Below are 19,660 nucleotides of genomic sequence, written 5' to 3'. Positions count from 1 at the left end.
AAACACCTTATCGAGTGTGTTTGATCCGTAAGTGTCGTCACCGGGGTCAATTTGGGCCAACCGAGCTTCCGTATCTGCAAGGATTTACGACACCGTGGTGGCATACGGTCGTTGTCGTGACGCTACGCCAATCTGTGGGAAACATGTGAGACGTGATTACATTGTGTTACTTTCCAGGAAGCTTTCCTTTTTATTCGAGAATCATTTAAACGCTTACCATCATCATCATCATGCACGAACGGCTCCTTCCCGCCTCTCCCAATTGGTACTGCTCCCGCTGCTGTGACGTCAGCAGCGGAGGCTTACTAGGCGTCGGAGCCAAAAACTTTGTCTATTTGATTGACGTGTCTGCATCTACATGCAGTCCTCAAGGTGAGTGGACGTCAAATAAAACATAATATACTGCCACTAAATCAACTGCGAGTGATGTTTTAATGTGTCTTTTTGGTGTTCAACTTGCTGGCTTTCTCAGGTGCGTAGATTACTTAGCACCATGGGCGTGGGAAGGGGGGGCACTGTAAGCTTCCCAAAACCCCCTAGGTATCACGACCCCCCCCCCCTATCACGTTGACATTTTTTTAAATGAGGACATTTATTTATCAATAATCTATATTTTTGTATCCATATCAAAGTAACAAAAAATAATGGCTACGACTTTAGATGTGGCGCGCTGACGGCGGATTGGTATGTTGAGGCCTTAAGGACAGTATAACTGTCGTTTATTTGTTCAATGTTTCAGGTGTTCTCGTGGGCCACAGGGGCTTGGTGTCAGGCGTTTCCTTCTGTCACGATGTGACGCAGAGTCACATCTGTGCCAGCTCCTCAGGCGACGGCGTCATCCTCTTCTGGGACACCAACAATCGATCTCTCTTACGAGAGCATACGGCTCATCAGGTGAGATCCGTCGCTCTAGCTCTGACGGCAGTTCCAGATAATGAGCGCCCATTTCATCCTCAGAGCGCCGTCACGGCCTTGCACTGGTCCCCGCTGGACAAAAACTTGGTGGTGTCGGGCGATGAGAAAGGCATCGTGGCTTGTCACTGGTACAACACGGGAGACACGAGCAGCTTTTTCCCCGAAGCCAGAAGCATCATCTGCCTCACCTGTTCCCCGCACAACTGGAGCACTGTGGCGGTCGGGTAAGACGAGGACATGAACGCCCAACACAACCTATAAAAATAACGCAGTTGAAATAAAGTGCTATACGCAAACAAAATGGACCATAAAACGCAAGTGATGAAATAAATAATTTATTGCGCTTTGTGCAGGTACAAAGATGGCCTGATCGTGCTGATCGACGTGAGCAAGAAGGGCGAGGTGTCGCGTCGGCTCCGCGGGCATGACGACGACATCCATTCGCTGGCCTGGTCGCCGCTTGCCAACGAGGATGCTCTCAACTGGAGAGCGGAGGCCGGCGACGGTATCGTTATTCCACTGCAATTTAATCTTTCCTCCAAATCTACGGGGAAATAAAAAGCATCTTGTGTGCCTTCCAGGTTCAAACGGGGCGAGTGCAGGAGAGGAGACGGGCTGCTACCTGGCGTCAGGAAGCAAAGACCAGACGGTGAGGATCTGGAGCACGGCCACAGGAAAAGGTGAACAAGCATTCATTTGTGTCGTGTAATATGGCAGTCAGCTGAGGAAGTGCTGCCTCCGTGAGTGAAAATGTTCTCAGTCATGTTTTTCTTTGTACTTGTAAGTCGTAACCAAAAGTGACTCTCTGTCGGTCCGTGCGTTGCAGAATTTTGGTACACTACTCAGTTATGCCGTTAATTACATTATGGTTGTCACAAACTGTAATTGCTTGAAGATGCCACAGGTTGGCGGTAAAGGACTGCTTTTGTCTAAATGGAGCTCCTCAACTCACTTCAGCAACAAGAGGCTACCAGATGGAGCCAAAGGAACACTTTCACACACACTTTAAAAATATGCAATTCGGCAAATTTGATTAAATAGTTGACATCTCCACACCTACGACTGACCTGGCCTAACTTTCGGTTTAAAAAATCCGGCAAAGTTTACTCAGCATTCGGTTAAACAAAATATATTGATGCCCAAAGAAACTGCGTGCAGGCGTGACCACCTTAAAGCTGCCCTTCCTGAAGAGACGAGGCTCTGCCGTCGACCCGACGCTCAAAGAAAGACTCTGGCTCAACGTCCACTGGCCAAAAGGACGACCCACGCAGCTCGTCTCCAGCTGCTTCAGGTGCGACCGAGCGTCCGCGGGTCCACGTCTTGCACGGACAAGATGAGTAACACACGTGCGCTTGTGTGCAGCGGCGAGCTGCTGATGTGGGACCTGAGTCGGACGGGCAAGCAGAAGTGGACCCTGTTCGGCTCGTCGTCCGAGGGCCAGAACCACAGCAGGATTGTGTTCAACACCGCCGCTTTCACGCTGCCCGACGGCCGCCAACTTCTCATCAGCACGTCCTTGGACAGAGAGGTGGGCCTCCATTTAGATTCCATTAACTCAACCCCTATGAATGCCTCTTTATTCTGAAAACTAAAAAAAATATATATAAAAAAATGAAGGTGATTCAGCCACATCCCCACTTTTAGGGGGTGTGCATACTTATGCAACCAGATAATGCATGCTAAGTTTCTCATCAAGCAAAACAAAACCCAAAGAGAATGCCATTTCGTGCAGTTAACACAACCACATGGCTCGACTTTACGAAGGTCACCTAGCGCAATGCTAACGCATAATGGGAAAAGCTATAGACAGGCTAACAAAACTAGCGTCACTTTTGTGGTGTTTATAAACGTTTTAAATGTTTGAACACAAAAACTTTATAACCCGTTAAATTGTATCTTTTTAATTTATTTTACAAAGTACAATACTCTTGCGTTCTATTTTGATATCGACTTTTTAATTAAGTGTTGAGATCCAGTGTCATTTGCTGCCGCCGCGCAGGTGAAATGTTGGGACCTGGCCGACCTGGACTGCCGCTGGACGCTGCCCACGCTGGGCGGCTTCGTGTACAGCCTGGCCTTCTCGCCGGTGGCCACCGGCTGCCTGGCGCTGGGCGTGGGCGACAACATGATCCGGGTGTGGAACACGCTGTCCGCCCAGAACCACTACGACGCCCGTTGCTTCTGGCAGGGCATCAAGTCGAAAGTCACGGCGGTGAGATTTTCAGTTTTTAAGAGTTAACACAGTCAGAATATTTTTTCCAGATTCTATCCTATGTTATTACATGACATAATTTTTTTCGTCCATTGCAGCTGGCTTGGCATCCCAAACGAGAGGGAACGTTGTCGTTTGGAACGGACGACGGCAAAGTGGGAATCTACGAAGTCTTCTCCAGCAAGTGAGAAAATTAAAAAAAAAAAAAAAAAATTCTAATGTTATTGAACACATTACTTCTACTTGTTTGTGACTTTACCGTCTCCTCGCAGGCCTCCTCAGATCTCGAGCTCCTACCACAGAAAGACGGTGTACTCGCTGGCCTGGGGACCGCCGCTCCCTCCGATGTCATTTGGTATAAGCGTCTTGCCAACTTTGACCTGACGACAACACAATTAGAAAGCCAGTCAGCAAAAAAAAAAAAACTCTCCACATGCCTCCATTCTTGTAATTGAACGAGCCCAGTTCATATAAGCAACTCGGGGCAGATGGCGTTTTAATGAGTCCATCTGTCAAACCCTGGCTCTCAGGCCCTGATTGTTGCCATGCCGACCATCTGCCGATGGCCTTTAATGAGACGTAAAGAAGTCTTTAATGTCAGCACAGGTCATTTGTCTTATTAAGAGCGTTAGTTTCTTTTCCCCACATTTAAACACCTGCGTGCTGAGTGGGCACTGCAAAGCATCTGCTCTTCGCATCACATTTCAACTTGCGCTGCCAATACGGTCGAAGGAGGCAGCAGTCGACGAAGCCAATCTATTAGTTAACTTGATGAAAAACATGCGTCGAGCTTTCTTGTGGTTTACTATCAAACTAAAGCGCGTGACCTTCAGGCGCAGCGGAGGGCAAGGCGGCCCACAGTCTGTACAGCTGCGCCGGCGAGGGCGTCATCCTTCAGCACGACCCCACCAAGCTGAGCGGCGACGCGTGCGACATCGACAAACTCATCCGGCAGACCAACAACATCAAGGTGAGAAGGGGGACAGCCTGCTGGTGACTCGCGTTAACAACTTTGGAAGCTACTTTCATCTATTATGAGAATGAACGGTGCATTTTTGTTAAACAGCACAAGCTGTCGCCTCACACCGACCTCAGCTGGAAGCCGGACGGCAAAGTGGTGGCGATCGGCAACGAGGACGGGTAACGAGGCCTGGCAGCGAACTTGAGCCGCTCGCAACGCGTGGCATCACGCCGTCCGTCCCTCTCGTCTTCCCGCAGGTGCATCGACGTCTACCAGGCTCTGTCGCTGAAGCTGCTGTGTAGCATCCAGCAGCACCACAAGGTCATCAACACGCTGCGATGGCACCCCGAGGACAACGAGATGCACGGTCTGCTGGCCTCGGGCTCCTGCAACGCCATCGTCTACGTGCACGACTTGCGAAAGCTCATAGGTGGTTCAAATGGAAACAAAAAGAATTACAATCAGAAATCCCATTATGATCTAAAAAATAAATTAAAACCCCCTTTTATTTTTTTTTTTTAATATATTTTACTCCTCCCACATACTTTAAACCATTTGAAACGTTGCACGTGTTCACTTCAAGCTGTTTGTCACTCCAAGTTGAAGTTATCTATAAAGTTGACTCCTAAAACAGAAGAGAATTAAACGTAAATGCAAACGCCTTCAGCAAAGCATACAACATATATCGTCCAACATCATAGACGGGCTTTAACGTGATAACGTGAAACGGGCAGGAGCATGTGAAATGACGAACCACGATATCTAGTCTTATGAGAGAAAAGATCGATAATGTTCCGAAAGAAAGCCAAAGAGTTGCGTTACGGAGGAAAAGTTGTAATGTTTAGAGAAAATGTGTCTTGCATGCAGAGAAGCCTCCAGAGAGCCCGTTGGTGTTGACGGAGCCGTATCGCAGATTGTGCGGCCACACGGCCAAAATCACCGGCCTGGCATGGAGTCCACACCACAGCGGCAGGTTGGCCAGCGCCTCGTACGACGGAACCGCCCAGGTCAGTGTCGGCCGGCCCGGCCTTCTTCGCCTTTACCGTCGAGTCGAGTCGAAGTCCCTCGCCTGTGGCTGATTGTCAGGAAATTAGGATAATCCTACCATATAAAATTAAAAAAAGAAATAAAATCCAGATCAGAATTTTTTTTTTGTCATTCAGGTGTGGGACGTGCAGCAGGAGACGGCTCTCTCCAACTACCGCGGTCACATGAGCTCCCTGCTGAGCGTGGACTGGTCCCCCGTAGACCCGGACGTCATCTGGACCGGAGGCAAGGACTTCACCGTGCAGGAGTGGAGAGTCTCCAAGCAGGATTTCACAAAACCGCCCAAAGGTGACGCTCTGCCCCCCCCCCTAACTAACCCTAAAACCACCAAAGCCAAAGATCCTCCTTGTTTTCCTCTCAGGGAAGAAGATGGTGGACTTGAAGGAGAAGGCCAAGCTGAAGAAGAAGAGCAAAAAGGCAACGGAAGCGGCGTGTCCAGCAGTCAACGGCGAGCACGCGACGGAGGTAACCACGGCGACCAATGGACAAGAAGCCTCGGATGAAGCTGAAGAGGAGGAAGTCCTCGCTACTAGGAGTCCTGTGCCTGCACCAGGTGAGAAGGGAACCGTCTCGTCTTGTATTGTTCAACCTGAATGCTAACATCTCGTATGTTCAGCAGTTACCATGGCAACGCAAAGGAAAAGCACAACTGGAGGCAAGAGCAAAGACAAGCAAGGTAAGTTCCACGACAGAAACACCACCTCGTGTTTGTAATGGCTTACACTTGTGTGCGTGCATTTTTAGCGTTTGCAGACTCGACTTCTCTGAAGAAGAAGAAGCCTCGCTCCATCCTGCCCCTGAGCACGTCCATGGACCATCGGCCCAAAGAGGATCTGCTGCAGGATTGCCTCACCCTGGCCTCCATGACGCACGACGCCGGTGAGTCGCGACCAAAGTTGGAAACTGGCAAGGGGTGTGTGTGTGTGTGTGTCTTAAGTGTGTAACAAAGTGAAGCTCATATGTGGTGTAAGTGTGATCTGTGCTCGTGAGGTTTGTGTCACATGAGTGTGCGGAAAAAGTTTGCGCGTCATGTAATGTGTGGAATTGTAAGTGTTGACTCTGTTCTCCTGCTTTGGCACGTTAGCGCCCCCCACAGGCTGCGTCGCCGGCCAGGGCGAGCACGTCCACCTTGGCCTCTTTTCCGACAGAGCCGCCCTGCACCGAATGTTCCGTGTGGAAGGTGCGTTTGATTTGGTCTTCTTGTCAGCTCAATAAGGCAAAAAAAAACACACAAAAAATGAGAATTTTTATTTTGTTGTTTTTCTTAGAGGAGGCTCACGTGGAAGGCGGCCACATGGAGTCGGCCGTCTACCTCCGGCTGTGGAGCGGCGACCTGCAGGGGGCGCTGCAGCTGGCGGGGGACAGAGGCGAGCTGAACGACAACCTCGTCGCCATGGCGCCCATGGGTGAGCACTCCGGGCGTCGACTTGTGAAAGGTCGTCATTACGAGGCAGCGTGTAACTTTCGGGTGGGGCGGGGGGGGCCTTGCAGCGGGCTACGCGGTGTGGCGCGATGCCGTGGAGCGCTACGTCAAGCAGCTGTGTCTGCAGGAGCAGTATGTAAAGGCGGCCGCTCACCTGCTGTCCATCAATCAAGTGTACCAGGCCGTGCAGCTGCTGCACTCAAACAAGCTCTACAGGTGCATTGTTGATTCCAATATAAGACAATTTGACTTTTTATAACATTTTGTTGTGTAGAATTGAACTGTACAAAAGAAAAATATCATTTTATATATATATTTTTTTATATCATTGTCTTTGGACATTAAGTTGTTGATCATAAATGATTGCTGCATGTTTAAAACAAATAAATTGATGGACTGTTTGATTATCAATCCATTTTTTATTTTTACATGCATTTTTTTTCCCCTATTTACCGCTGTAGGAATGTAAGGAGAAACTGGACAATTTATAAAGTTAACTCATTCACTGCCAGCTTGGTGAAAATGGATCTTTGACATCTCTTGCCGTCAGTGGCAGTGAATGAGTTAAATAGGTTAAAATTTTACGTCATATATGTACAAAAAAATATGAAACGTTTGCTTATTATTGTTATTGTTGATCTTGTCAAACCTATTGATTACTGTGAACGTGCGTTTTTTTTTTAGAGAGGCAATCGCTCTGGCCAAAGCGCGACTGCCGGCTGAAGATCCCGTCGTGAAGGAGCTCTACACCAGCTGGGCCGTCACGTTGGAAAAAGACGGACATTTCTCTGCAGCCGCAAAATGGTAACTTGACTTTTCAGAACTCTTTGGCCCCTGAGTCAAAAGCGAATCGCTCAATGAGGAGTTTCATATCGTGGACGATGCAGTGGCGTAATTACAAAAGTCGTTCATTTCGACTCCCAGTTACATCGCGTCAGGCGGCAGCTTCGACGCCGCCAAGGTGGTCGCCCGCAAGAACGACGTGACCTCGCTGAGGACGGCGGCGCGCTTGGCCAGCACGGCGGGCGAGATCGCTCTCGCTCAGTCGCTGGCACTGCGCTGCGCTAAAGATTCGGCGGCGGCACGGGATTGGCTTGCTGCGCAGGACGTCCTCGCCTCCCACAAGGGCCTGCTGGTCAGTGACTCTGGCACATTTTTCAAATGAAATATCCTCTGATGTCATTTTCAAGTGAAGCGCACCACACTCACGATCCACGTTTCTTGCGCAGGTTCACAGGCTTCACCTCAGCGTGGCCGAGCTGCTGTGCACCTCCCTCGCGGACGTCGCCCCCGAGTTACATGGCGCCGGTCACGGGTGGGCGTCGCCGGAGGCAGGCCCGGGCGGCATCTTGGAGCGTGCACGCGACGTCTGGGCGCAACACTTTGGCGTCTCTCGCCTCGACTCGGACGGCGGCCAAGGCGACCTCTGCGCTCTGCTTGTGGAGCTCCAGAACGTGGAGAGCCCCGAGCCCACCGCCAGCGTCCCCCTCACGCAGGTTGTATGTGAGCCACCCAGAACCAACTTGGGCTTGCTCGTTTTTCGATATTGGGCGGCAGGAGCAGCATGATTATTAAGTCATCTGAACATTTCAGATGAATTTCATTTCAAATTTAAGTCTGACAAAATTAAGGAATTACTTTCCCCAGTCCAAAAATTCCCTCTTTTTCCAGAATAACGTTTTAAATTTGTCTTTTAGGTGCTGTTGTGTTTGTCCCGTCACGTGGCCCGTGGCGTCCTATCCTGGTTAATCGACGACAGCGACGTGCTGGCGAAGGAGCTGTGGCTGGCGACAGTGTGGCTCCGGGAGGCCGCCGCCTTCCAGGTCTCCGCCGCCCTCTTTAGGGTTTTGGCATCTGCCTTACCGGAGATCAACACTAATCTGGGTGCAGAAGCCCAAGCCGCTGCCGACAGTTTACGGGCGTGGGCCGCCTATCACCGTCTGTACCGGTTGTGGTGGCGACGCCCAGCTGATGATGTCATCAGCAATGGGCTCCATGCCGGAGGATCACCAGAAGAAGAAAGCAAGACATGTGGTGTGCTGGACTTCGAGGCTTCCTTGCTTCTGTCAGACGCTCACGCCGCGTGCCAGGCCGAGCGGCGGGCGATAGAGGTGGTGCAGGAGCGCCTGGCCGCCATGGTGGCACAGCACGGTCGCAGCGGAGAGGAACCTGCTGATGATGAGGATGTACAAGAGTGAGTGCTTGGAATATCGGTAGAATACTGTTTTTAAAATACCGTACGGCTTTGCACCTTTATTGGTTTGTATTTATGGTCATTTTGTAGCTATAATGTTTTTTTTTTTTGTTCTTTCAGGCCTCAAGAAGAGGAGACTTTTCTTTCCCTGACCACAAAAATGGCAACACATCAAACGCAGCTGGCCAACATTCCTGACACCATCAAGGTAACAAATCGGTTGGATAAAATGTAACGGTAGTTCTGATCCCACTTGGAGGAATTATTTTGTGACAATTTAAAGTATTCTATCGGCTCAAATGGCCGTGACATCTGGGGTCCCTCAAGGGTCAGTACCTGGACCCCTTTAGTTCAGCATTTGTTATCCTGGATTCCACAGCTCAGTCCTTGTTCCTGTTTTAACCAATCAGCATCCTCCTTCTTGATACCACTGTCTAGTTGTATCCCCGTCCCAATGTGGCGGAGTGCTGCCTGGTCCTTCTCCACCTCGGCGCCTCCATCCCCGAGTCCCTGCAACGGGACGCCAAAGACCTGCTGTGGAAATACGGAACATGTCCGACGCTAAGCAAGGCCTCCCGACGATGCTTAAGCTAAATCATGGACCCACTGTACTATAAAACTAATTTGATGAATTAAAAGAAAAACTCATATTGTGTATCAGAGGTTCCTTTTTGCACACTTAAAAAAAAGAAGCGAGTGTACATTGAAAATACAAAACAATTTAATGTACAACAGTTTAAAACAAGTCAGAACGTAAAAACAACGGTAACATCTTCACGCCGACAGTAGTTTGGCCCGGACAAAAAACGGACGCATGCGTTTAAAACGTTCTCTCTTGACATCTGGAGAAAAATTCTAAAACATTTTTATTTCTCTTTCAAAAAAAATGATACATTAGAAATTTACAATGGGTGGAGGGCCCTACCGGCGTTCACTTGAAAACCGAGTGAGCGCAGCTTGGTAAGAAAAACAGCCGCTGGTGTTGTGGTCCCACGCTCGTTAATGAGAACAAGCGAACCCATAACAATCCAAAAAAAAAAAAAAAAGGATTTAGAACGTTTTTAAAACAAGTGCAGGGAGAGCAAAGCTGCCAGTCAGTGCTTGTTGTTGCTCTCCTCCTGGCCCGAGCTGGAGATGCCGTTCTGGGGTTGCGTGGAGCCTGAACCCAGGCCGTACAAGCGGCCGCAATACTTGGCGTCGTCGATGTTGTCCTCAAAGAACAGCTGACGGGGAAACGAAAGACAGGCTGGTGGTCAGTGGTGGGCGACTGAAGCGCACCGTGCTCGGAAGAGTGCGCGCTACCTCTTTCATCCTGAAGAAGGCCATGCCAGTGAGCAGCGAGTCAGAACCCGCCTGATGCTGCCGCCCGATACGCTTCAGTTCCAGCTGGTCCGCCACTTCCTGTAAGCCGCCCTGACAGATGGGGAAAAAAAAAAAAAGTCACTAAAGTTAGAACAGCACCTTTTCATTTTCTGGGGTTTTGCTTAGATTGGTGAATCGACCCTAAAATGCCCTCCCCTACAATCCAGACCATCCACATTACCTTTAACAACTGAAAATGTTGCCAGAAGATTCCATATTACTGTTGCCATACGCTAATATAAGCACTCTTTTTGCTCAGACCACTGATTAATCCCAAAAAGTAATATTGTAAAATGAAAACCTGTTGCGTGTTGGTGGTTTACCTTGAGGTTCTTGCAGCTCTTCATGAGATATTTGACGTCGTAAATGGCGGGAAAGAAGAGGTTGAGGATCTGGAAGAAGTCGTGCTCCTCCTCGGGCAGCCTGGCGTCCGTCAGCAGCTTCACAAGGTAGCCGAAGTCGTACCCGCTAGAGGAGGCCGAGGCGGATTTTGTTAAGGTGACCGTGACCGGCAGTAGAATAAAAAAAAGTTGGCCGGTACCCACCTGTGGAAGGAGAGCCACTTGACGTTGTCGCACAGCACCAGGCCCGACGTCATGAGCAGCTCGGCGAAGTAGAGAGTGTCGATGCCTTCCTCCTCGTGCTTCTTGAACTGAAGGCCCGAGTTCTGCAGGAGGTCGATCGAGTCCTGAGAGTACATGTCTTCCCTGCATCGTGAGAGAATGAGATTTTTCATTTTCCCCACCATACACATTGCACAGGCGTCATGCAGAGACCTCAAAAGGTCAAATTTGCTTTTGTAAACTTAAAAAGCCCTTTCAGATATCGAGGTAAGAGGTAGATGAGTGAAAGCATGAGAAATAAGAGTGAAAGAAGGAGAAAAAAGCAAGCCATTTAGATAACGGCATCGGTGGTGCGTTCGTACGTACGTAAGGTTGAACTTGAAGTTGAACTGCCAGGTTGTTGTGCCGTGCGGGTAGTCGCCATCCTGGTTCATGAAGGTGAGGCCCAGCTGGATGATTTTGAGCAAGTCCACGTTGCAGCGCAGCAACTGGTACTGGTAGTCCACCGTGCTGCGGAACTCGCCGATCGGCCGCACCACCACGCCGGGAAACTCTGTGTCCTGCCCAGACAAAAAAAAAATAATTGTAAGCCCTCAAAGTTAAACTTTTGACGACATGACCAAGGACGGCTCTTTTAAGGTCAATCAGTTACCATGGCGATGTAGTTGTAGCTCTGGATGATCTGTCGGATTTTCTTCATCTCGTCGTCCACATTGCTGGCCCAGACCTCGCAGATGATCTGGCTGGCATCCGTGAGTGCGGCCGGCATGTTGACGGCGGCTCACGAGACTTCTCGATGATCCCCACCGGCAATTCTGCGGCGCTCTGCGGATTGGTCCAGGGAGGGGGGGCAAGTAATATCTGATAAGGGGAAAACAATTCAGGATGAAATACCTTTTTTTTTTGTCTGATTACGTTGTGTTTTTATCAAAGCTCAGCTCTCAGTCAATACGCATCACTTCAACATGCTTCTTTGATGCAAAAGTGCCAATTTCCTATTAGTGCTTTCGTGACATCTACACCATTTTAGGATGGCTTTTCAGTCACGTTAGACGTTCGAAAGTCACGTTATATAGTTGTGTTGAGTAAAGCGAGCATGTGATGGATGGCAGCTGTTCTGCTTATTAAATCGTATGCATATAAACCTGAAAGAGGACATGAAAAGGCCGACAGTAACTTTAGTTTCTAACTTTGATTTGATGGTATTAGTGCGCGTTGCATGCTGGGTATGGTGCGACGAGTTGTTTACAATTACTGGTACGGACAAGCTAACGCGTTGCTTTCACTTGTAGACACTTGAAAAGAGCGTGGCAGTACTTCTGCCTCGCTCAACAATTACGTCGGCATAAATCTTGAGATAGTCGTGACTTCCTAACGGGACAAGTAACGGCGCCGATGCCGGCAGTTTAGCACCGATGCTAACGTTGACGAGCCAGCGCATCCTCTCGCTAACGAAGGCGCGAACATCGCTGGTCACGCAACGGCTCCGTTTTTGCCTCGTTGACGAAAACGACAACGTCTGACAACATACCAACACCAAAGGAAAGCAGCCGCGGAAAGGAAAATAAGAAAGTAGGTTGAACCTGAGAATTTCCTCGACGTAGCCGAGGGTGCAAGTGCAGCACTGGATTTCTTCGTAGTTTCCGCCCGCGGCTCAGGTTGCTTCCTTCTTTGTGGTGCTTGAACTTCCGGTTCATGTGATTGTCGCCACCTGTCGTCCGGGCGATGCATGGCACACATACACGCTCTATATAATCTATGAAACTGATTTTGTTTGAGTTCCGTGGTGGAATGAAAAGATACACGACACAGTTTTACCTCTAAAATGTTTTATTTTAAAGCACTTCATATATGTTTGTCCCACTGCTCCACATATGACTTGACCACAAGTGTTCATATACGAACACCTGAGCGTTGAGTTTCTTGAGGGAGGGATTTTTAATTTTATTTTTTTTCACGACCTGGATGGACGCTTCTTCCAAAGAAGCAGTGGTTACAGTTCTGCAGTGGTAAGTTTGATGCATACAAAAAATATAGTTAACACTGGTTGAAATGGAAAAACGAAAACACAACGCAGCTCTCTTTTTCAGGGGTCTGGTGTATTGGCTCTTCTCTGGATGTGGCAGATTTCCAGGATGGGCATCAGGAGTTGGAAGGCATCCTGGATGTACGACGCACTGTTGGACGCCTGCGTGAGGGGGAAGGCACCGTTTAGCGCTTGTGAGCCACACGGCTGAGTTCTTAAATTCAACACAAACCTCTAAGAAGACTCCTGTTATAAGTGGGTTGAGGACTTCTCCCTTCTCGTTTGACTGGGGAGTTAAAAAAAAAAGCATATAAATCCCTGAATCTTTTCCTATTTTTCCACTATCTATCTTTCTACTCACCCCGGTTGCTGTTAGACAGGCGGTGAACTTCTTGGAAAGCAGCGAGACTTCTTTACACAGCACAACCGTCAGCCTGAGGGCAGTAAATGGAAGTAAGGTGACAATACTTGTAGTCGTGTTCAGGAATTTCACCTCTTTAAATGTATCAATGTTGAATTGTATCTTTTGGCCAACTGAAACCCATGAGAAGTACTAAATGAATATATCAAGTTGTTGCCGCTTTTGATTGTTAGCTAAAAAATGCCCCAAAAGAAGCTGTAAGGGGAGTTAAATCAAACAAAGCCTTCGGGTTAAGAAACGTCCCACTTTTACAGACAACATCCATCTTACTTTGACAGGACGTCTGCCTCCACGTCGCCGTTGGAAAGCAGGAGGCTCTCGCCCAGCTTGTGGAAAAGCTCGATGGAGCGCGCGGTCAGCTCGGCCAGACTCCTGATGGCGGCGGCGTTCACTTCCTGGGAAGAGAAAAAAAAAAGCAGGTAACAGAAGTTAGACTGTGACTCAGACTAAACAAAATCGGAGGCTATTTTAATGTGACAAAATGTACGTTTGAGAGGACGTATTGTATGTATCTGGCTGATTTTGTCTAAGAAAAGTAAACAAGATTAAATTAAAGTTAAAAAAAAAAAAGGTCTTGCAAAAAGCGAAACAGACCTGACCATCATAACCATGTAGAAACTATGCATGCCCGATTTTGAATGTGGTTGCGAGTGTTCAACTCCAATGATGCAATTGCACACTTTGAGCACTAGATGGTGCCGTTGCGTTGAGTGTGTCCATACCTCCACTGTGAGCTTGCTCCTCTCTTCCTCGTCTTCCTCAAAAGATTTGCTCAAGTCCACCGTCACACCGCAGGCGTCTTTGCAGGCCTGTTCGGCAGTCACATTCATGAAAACATTTATTCACATCCTACTAGCGTGCGAATTCGTCCAAGCGCTTACTACGACATGGACCTTATCAAGGATACGGAATACATGTTTAAACGATTTCCATCCACTTTGCATATGAAATTACGGGCACCTTGGTGAGTTTTTCGGCTGTGGTGGAAACATCGAGACCCTCCAGGGCTTGGGCGAGCTCCGCCTCAAACTCGGAGCCATCTTGGTCTGGAATTACACACGAGATTGTCACCACAGGACAGGAAATGGAATTTTAACTTGGCACGTATTTGTGGATTTTAAAATATTCTGAAATAAGAACAACTTGTGGACTTTTGTACCTTTCTTCTCGTCCACGTCCTCATCGTCAAACTCCATCATGGAGAAGGCGTCTTTGATGAGCTCGAGCTCTTCTCTCAGCTTCCTCTGCTCGTCTCCCGACAGCGTCGTCAACACCGACTTCACCTGGCGATTTGTTTACTCAACAAAAGTCCTCTCCTCGCTCTCCCTTCCATCCTACCTTTGACTCGCTTTCCCGAGAAAGCATCTCCAGAGCCTCGAGGTGGGCGATGCCCTGGTACTGGTCAAAGAGGACGCCGTAGTGAGCCACCGGCTTCTTCTCGGAGTCCGACGACGCCTCCGTTTGAAGCTCCTCGCGCTCCTTGGCCTCCCTCAGCACCTGACGAAGGAGACGCAAGCATCAGTGCTTGGCTTCTTGGCATTCCTGCCGCCGGACTTGCTGAGTTCACCTGAGAGAGGGTGGAGGTCCTGATCATCAGGCCTTTGGTTTTCTTAAAGCCGGGGTCGCCCTCTGCAATCACGTCCATCGTCTTCTTGCCAATGAACTCGAGAGCGTCCAGGCCGCCGCTGATCACCGTCTTACCCTGCGGGAACAGCCAGACTGTTCAAACGTAAAGTCTGGCGCCACCTAGAGCATTCCTCGGGACTGCATGGTCGTCCCGTTGGACTTACCGTGTTCTGAACAACGCTTGTGAGCGACGTGAACATCCCCATGGCGCCGGTCACCACCGTCGCGCCGTCGCCGCCCAGCTGTTCCGTCTCGCCTGCTTCCGACCGCTGCTCGACTTTCGAATCGTCAGGCGCTGAGGCCGACAGCTCGGCGGGGCTAGGGATGCCCAGCGTGGTCTCGGCCTTCTCGATGACTTGTGTCAGACCCTGGCCTGAAGGGCGACCAAGACGATGATGTCACAAGTGTGATGTCACAGCGTGGGTTGTTGGTGAGGTTTTTGAGTTTGCATACTCACCCACTGTGGCTACTGTGGCAGTGGCGGTGGACAGAATGGATTTACCCCAGTCGCCCCAATAACCCCAACCTCCCTGTAAAACCGCCGACTGACTTGGCGGCGCCTAAAAAAATAAATAAAAGAAGCTCCGTCATGCAGTCAATAAGTTGATTTTTTACTTTCATAAAACATATATATTTTCTGTGTCTAACAGCTACCTTTGCCGGCTGCTCGTCTACTTTGGAAGTCTCGGCTGCTTTGGACGTCTCGGCGACTTGGGCTTGAGGCGCCGGCCGCCTCCTGGCTTTCCTGGTGGGCGCCACATCCGTCGACGTGTCGGGCGGGGTCGGCGGGGAACTGTCAGGCGTCTCAGCGGCCTGAACCTCAGGTGCGCTAGCTTCGTTGTTCGACATGGTCGAATCTTAGCGCATGCCTGCCAGGAAAAGAGCCTTTTATTAAAGCGATGGTACGTTCCACAATCTTTGCTACAGTCCTTCCTTTCTGCCTTTGACACCACCCATGTTACACGTTCTTCCATCCATTCTTCCTCCCACACTTCCTTCCTTCATAAATATTTATTCCTTGATTCCTTCTTTCCTCCATACATCCTTTCTCCTTGTCCCTCTTTCATGACATCCTTTTACCTTTCCGCCTTCATCATTACTTGCCCCTTCCTTCTTGTCATACCATCCTTGTATCCTTCCTTCCTATGTACATAACATCCATAATATCTCTCCTTTCACACCTCTCGCCCTCGCTCTGTCCTTTAAATAAGTAAATTTAAAAAGTTTAAAGTATCTGGCTAGCCAAGATGGTCCATTTTACACTACTAACAAGCTCAGTTTATTTATTAATATTGCAATATATCATTCAAATTAAGAATCCGTGTTTATTAATTCATGTATGTGCCTTACCCCCGGTGGGTAGTTGGTAACACTGTTAAGTGAGCAAGTGAGTGGTGTCTTTTGGACCATAAAATCTCACACATGGTATCTACAGGCTACGTGGCGATACAAAGTCCTGAAAATGATTGTTTGTGGTCTGAGAGGTGACGTCTTAGTTTGACAAATTCATTTGTAAAACTACAGTTTTGTTTACAGTGTTTGATTAATGAAATGAATTCGATCGTTTCGACCAGAGATACTATCACGTAGCGTAACTACCGGTTGTTTCAAAAGCGACGTTGATATTTTTTCATGCATTTCGATCCCATTTTTCATGATTTTAAGAGACATCATTTTGTAAACAACTCACCTCTTTTCCAGGTGTCAGTGTGGAAGCTAGCAGTTACGCTAGCCTCCGTGCAAAGTTTCCGTCTTAAAAACGACACAACGTTATGAATTTATAGTTCGATCTAAATCTTGTGATCTCAGACGAGATCAACAGTCTAAATATTGAAAATGTTGCTTGTCTTTTTGTGTGAATGAAGGATTAGCCACGTCACAAACTCGTCTACTCTTCCGATGGACAGGCAACCAAAGAAGATCCGGTAGAACGTTTCAAAATAAAAGCAAGGTGGCAACGTCTCAAACAACATAAGCGAAAACGTTATCGATGATATTTTTCTGTAAATGACCTCGCGAGGCGCTTCCAGTAAATACAATAAATAAATGACTGTAAATGCATTATGCATGCATCTTATATAAACGCAAATATGGCTATAAATTAATACATTTAATTTTGGAGGAAAAAATGGCGACGTTCGACAGAGATACTTGACAACAATAAATTCACTTGACTAGTTTTGTCGATCTGAGTACGGAAGTAGTAAACAACTTCCGGTAGTTCTCCCGATTGTTTATAATGAATACAATCTATATATAAATACAAACGCTGTATAGTTAATATACATGTAAATGTAATTCATGTAAAACTTAATAATCATATATTATATTATAATATTAACGTAACTAAAAGCTTTTCCGAGTGGATTTATCAGTCAGCTAGCCACGCCTATTTGCTCAACTACAATTACAATTGGCTATGTAAAGCAGAAGTCGAAAGCAACTTCAACGTTTACCTTAAGATTTGAGTACAATATTTACACAAATAGAAATACAGTATAAATAATGTACATAGACACATTTAGATAAAACTAGAACTTATTGTATACTTTAAATAAAAAACGGCAAAGTTTGTCCGTGACTTTACCTGACACCAGGCCACGCCTACTCCCTTGCGTCACAACTATTCTTACATGGAAGTACACGACACGACCAAATCGAACTTTTCAACTTTTAACGCACTTTTGATGTGAACAAGAATACTTATGGGTGAAAGACTGACTTATTTGACACGTATCCGTGATTATTAAGCGTTTAAAATTGTAAGAGTAAGAAATGACAGTTTTTGTGCCTTTTACTGTCTTCATTATTCATTTGCTTTGTTTGTTGTTGTAAGACTTACCTGTACTCCATGTACAGCACTTTGCATGCTGCGGTGGTTGTCTTAAGGTGCTTGATAAATACTGTTGAGTTGATTTGAGAAAGCAGTTTACGTCGGTTAAGGATTTGAATTTTGCAGTCTGCTAGAGTACACGTAAGACTAGATTTACTATAGCACATATTTGTGTGTTGTGTGAATGTTTGCGTTGGCGTGAGCGCGTGTGTGTCATTTACTGTACAGTGGATCCTCTCCAGACGCAACTACAAAGGCTGATGATAATGCGGGGTGTAAAATGTCGCCTGACCTGTTTCTGCAGGTCTGCCCCTTGCCAACATGCCAACAAACATCCCCGTGCTGCTGCTCCTCTGCATCTGCATGATGGATGGCATCGAGAACCGCTCGGAGACGGAGACGGAGACGTTGTCTGCAGGTGTCGTGCTCAAGGAAGGAACCGACGCGCTGATCGAGTGCAACGTGACGGGGGACCGCGGTGATGTTAGGTGGTACGGCCCCAGCGGACGTCTGGTGTTTGAGGATCCAGGTATGAAGAAGCCGTCCATTTTGGTTTATGTAGGAAAAACGGGAAATGAATCTGACAGTCATCAACATTGGAAGGTGGCTTAACAAAGAAATTAATTTAATGTCACAGCAGTCAGAAGTGATTTGTAAAGTAAAAAGGGTTTTGTCACTGCAAGTGAGAAGTTTGTTGAGGAATCAGGCAAAAAAAATGTATATAATTTTGTTAATTTTTTTTTTTCACAACTTTGTGAGTTTTGATACAGTATCGCATCGTGACATTTGGATATCGTTACACGATCCCTATACTTGACACTCTGCATTTTGTCCTGGCAGGTGGGAAATGGCTTATCGAGGAAAGGGGCCAACTCAACATCAGCGGCGTCTCCTTCGAGGACCGCGGCCGCTACACATGCGTGTCGGATGCCGGCAACTATAGCGTGACCGTCCGCGTGGCCTACACCCACAGCGGCCTGGGCGTCTACTATGTGGGCGTGTGCCTGGCCGCCTTCATTGTCACCATGGTCCTCAATGTGGCCCTGCTGGGCATGGTCGGAAGCCACCTGAAGAAGACCGAACGGGTCGTCAACGAGTTCTTCCGCACCGAGGGTGCCGAGAAGCTCCAGAAGGCTCTGGAGATCGCCCGCCACATCCCCATCATCACGTCAGCCAAGACGCTGGAGCTGGCCAAGGTCACGCAGTACAAGACGAAGGAGTTTGCGCGGCACATGGAGGAGTTGGCTCACAGCATCCCCTTGCCGCCGCTCTTACTCAACTGCCGCAGCGGCGCCGACGACGTGGCCAACGCAGAGGGCAGGAGGGGGGCGGCCACCCACGGGCCAGTGGCGGAGGGGTTGATGAGAGGGGAGGAGAGGGAAAACCAGGTCGCCCACATGGAGGTGTCGGTTCACTCGCCGTGAAGGTGAGGACAAAGAGAAAAATGTTTGTAACATGTTTTTGAAGGAGAATAAAAAGCACTCCGGTGACTTACTTAACATTTATAAGAATTTAGAATGCAATTGAATCCCTGAAAAGGATGTTGAAAAATATTCAAACAAATAATCTACCACCGAGGGGAGCTGTGCCGTTTTGTAAAGAAACGTGCAAGTCCTCTGGTTCAGACCTGCTGTGATTCACATTCATTCCACTTTGAACTTTTATTTGTAATTCTCCTTGCAAATGCCATTTTGGGGTCCATGTTATTAACTCATCCAGGGTACATAATAAGATAAAATAAAAATACTTTTGTAATTTGTAAGTGGACGTTAACACAGAATTCGGCACCCCTGGAGGCTCCCCTGCTGTTCTTTTGAGTGAGTTTTTAAAAGTAAAACAATTTGCTGTTCTGTAAAATTAGTCGCACTGTGGTCTTAAGAATAATTTGTGTTGTGGTCGAAGACGTCTTGGACTTCTACCCCGACTTCTAGATGTTTCATGTCTTTTTGTGAACTTCTAATTTTGGAATATCTAAAAAGCAGTTGAGTGGAGGTCACCAACTTAAGGTGTGTGGGCCCTCTGGACTGTTATGAAAATAGCTCAACAATGTTTAAACTGTGTGACTTTCTAGGAATAT

General features: G+C 47.9%; 4 protein-coding genes across 7 annotated transcripts; 2 read left to right on the top strand and 2 right to left on the bottom strand.

Annotated features, from left to right (window-relative positions):
- Positions 1–74: 74 nt before the first annotated feature.
- Positions 75–9,402, top strand: gemin5 (gem (nuclear organelle) associated protein 5). 2 transcript variants are annotated; one of them, XM_088279258.1, is made up of 27 exons: positions 75–372; positions 740–894; positions 958–1,139; positions 1,269–1,420; positions 1,497–1,595; positions 2,074–2,206; positions 2,278–2,443; positions 2,915–3,127; positions 3,226–3,311; positions 3,400–3,482; positions 3,961–4,097; positions 4,194–4,267; positions 4,346–4,518; positions 4,956–5,095; positions 5,252–5,423; positions 5,497–5,688; positions 5,755–5,811; positions 5,880–6,014; positions 6,220–6,315; positions 6,404–6,541; positions 6,627–6,774; positions 7,243–7,362; positions 7,483–7,693; positions 7,788–8,054; positions 8,256–8,752; positions 8,873–8,960; positions 9,191–9,402. In XM_088279258.1, the coding sequence occupies exons 1-27, from the start codon at positions 231–233 to the stop codon at positions 9,344–9,346; spliced, it is 4,212 nt and encodes a 1,403-aa protein (XP_088135384.1). In that variant the 5' UTR covers positions 75–230; the 3' UTR covers positions 9,347–9,402. The 2 variants fall into 2 exon arrangements, with proteins under 2 accessions (XP_088135384.1, XP_088135383.1); XM_088279257.1 differs by having other exon boundaries at positions 5,752–5,811.
- A 49-nt stretch (positions 9,403–9,451) lies between these two features.
- cnot8 (CCR4-NOT transcription complex, subunit 8) lies at positions 9,452–12,388 on the bottom strand. Of its 2 annotated transcripts, none has more exons than XM_088279260.1 (7): positions 12,261–12,388; positions 11,330–11,538; positions 11,044–11,237; positions 10,660–10,821; positions 10,438–10,582; positions 10,055–10,165; positions 9,452–9,975 (listed from the first exon to the last, which is right to left on the bottom strand). In XM_088279260.1, the coding sequence occupies exons 2-7, from the start codon at positions 11,444–11,446 to the stop codon at positions 9,847–9,849; spliced, it is 858 nt and encodes a 285-aa protein (XP_088135386.1). In that variant the 5' UTR covers positions 11,447–11,538; positions 12,261–12,388; the 3' UTR covers positions 9,452–9,846. The 2 variants fall into 2 exon arrangements, with proteins under 2 accessions (XP_088135386.1, XP_088135387.1); XM_088279261.1 differs by having other exon boundaries at positions 11,330–11,502.
- A 101-nt stretch (positions 12,389–12,489) lies between these two features.
- On the bottom strand, positions 12,490–16,660 carry fam114a2 (family with sequence similarity 114 member A2). Its single transcript, XM_088279259.1, has 13 exons — positions 16,441–16,660; positions 15,405–15,619; positions 15,208–15,310; positions 14,915–15,123; positions 14,692–14,826; positions 14,463–14,621; positions 14,284–14,407; positions 14,085–14,170; positions 13,847–13,933; positions 13,395–13,519; positions 13,065–13,137; positions 12,936–12,989; positions 12,490–12,865 (listed from the first exon to the last, which is right to left on the bottom strand). The coding sequence occupies exons 2-13, from the start codon at positions 15,597–15,599 to the stop codon at positions 12,764–12,766; spliced, it is 1,452 nt and encodes a 483-aa protein (XP_088135385.1). The 5' UTR covers positions 15,600–15,619; positions 16,441–16,660; the 3' UTR covers positions 12,490–12,763.
- A 691-nt stretch (positions 16,661–17,351) lies between these two features.
- Positions 17,352–19,077, top strand: LOC148320434 (microfibrillar-associated protein 3-like). 2 transcript variants are annotated; one of them, XM_088279860.1, is made up of 3 exons: positions 17,352–17,459; positions 17,888–18,112; positions 18,424–19,077. In XM_088279860.1, the coding sequence occupies exons 1-3, from the start codon at positions 17,456–17,458 to the stop codon at positions 19,005–19,007; spliced, it is 813 nt and encodes a 270-aa protein (XP_088135986.1). In that variant the 5' UTR covers positions 17,352–17,455; the 3' UTR covers positions 19,008–19,077. The 2 variants fall into 2 exon arrangements, with proteins under 2 accessions (XP_088135986.1, XP_088135987.1); XM_088279861.1 differs by having other exon boundaries at positions 17,382–17,512.
- The last annotated feature ends 583 nt before the right edge of the window (positions 19,078–19,660 follow it).

Source organism: Idiotropiscis lumnitzeri, chromosome 17 (genome assembly GCF_059441095.1).
Source record: "Idiotropiscis lumnitzeri isolate Australia: NSW breed Sydney's pygmy pipehorse chromosome 17, RoL_Ilum_1.0, whole genome shotgun sequence".
Lineage (NCBI taxonomy): Eukaryota > Metazoa > Chordata > Actinopteri > Syngnathiformes > Syngnathidae > Idiotropiscis > Idiotropiscis lumnitzeri.
This window is presented reverse-complemented; position numbering and strand designations above follow the sequence as displayed.

Excerpts from the sequence above, each read along its gene's own strand:
- cnot8 (XM_088279260.1), bottom strand. The coding sequence starts at position 11,446 with ATGCCGGCCGCACTCACGGATGCCAGCCAGATCATCTGCGAGGTCTGG. Across the intron at positions 11,238-11,329 it reads GCTACAACTACATCGCCATG|GACACAGAGTTTCCCGGCGT; the intron begins GTAACTGATTGA and ends TTGTCTGGGCAG. Across the intron at positions 10,583-10,659 it reads AAGTGGCTCTCCTTCCACAG|CGGGTACGACTTCGGCTACC; the intron begins GTGGGTACCGGC and ends GGCCTCCTCTAG.
- LOC148320434 (XM_088279860.1), top strand. Across the intron at positions 18,113-18,423 it reads TCTGGTGTTTGAGGATCCAG|GTGGGAAATGGCTTATCGAG; the intron begins GTATGAAGAAGC and ends TTGTCCTGGCAG.
- fam114a2 (XM_088279259.1), bottom strand. The coding sequence starts at position 15,599 with ATGTCGAACAACGAAGCTAGCGCACCTGAGGTTCAGGCCGCTGAGACG. Across the intron at positions 13,934-14,084 it reads CAGCCGAAAAACTCACCAAG|GCCTGCAAAGACGCCTGCGG; the intron begins GTGCCCGTAATT and ends ACTGCCGAACAG. Across the intron at positions 12,990-13,064 it reads CCTGTCTAACAGCAACCGGG|TCAAACGAGAAGGGAGAAGT; the intron begins GTGAGTAGAAAG and ends TTAACTCCCCAG.
- gemin5 (XM_088279257.1), top strand. The coding sequence starts at position 231 with ATGCACGAACGGCTCCTTCCCGCCTCTCCCAATTGGTACTGCTCCCGC. Across the intron at positions 3,483-3,960 it reads GCTCCCTCCGATGTCATTTG|GCGCAGCGGAGGGCAAGGCG; the intron begins GTATAAGCGTCT and ends CGTGACCTTCAG. Across the intron at positions 4,268-4,345 it reads GCGATCGGCAACGAGGACGG|GTGCATCGACGTCTACCAGG; the intron begins GTAACGAGGCCT and ends GTCTTCCCGCAG.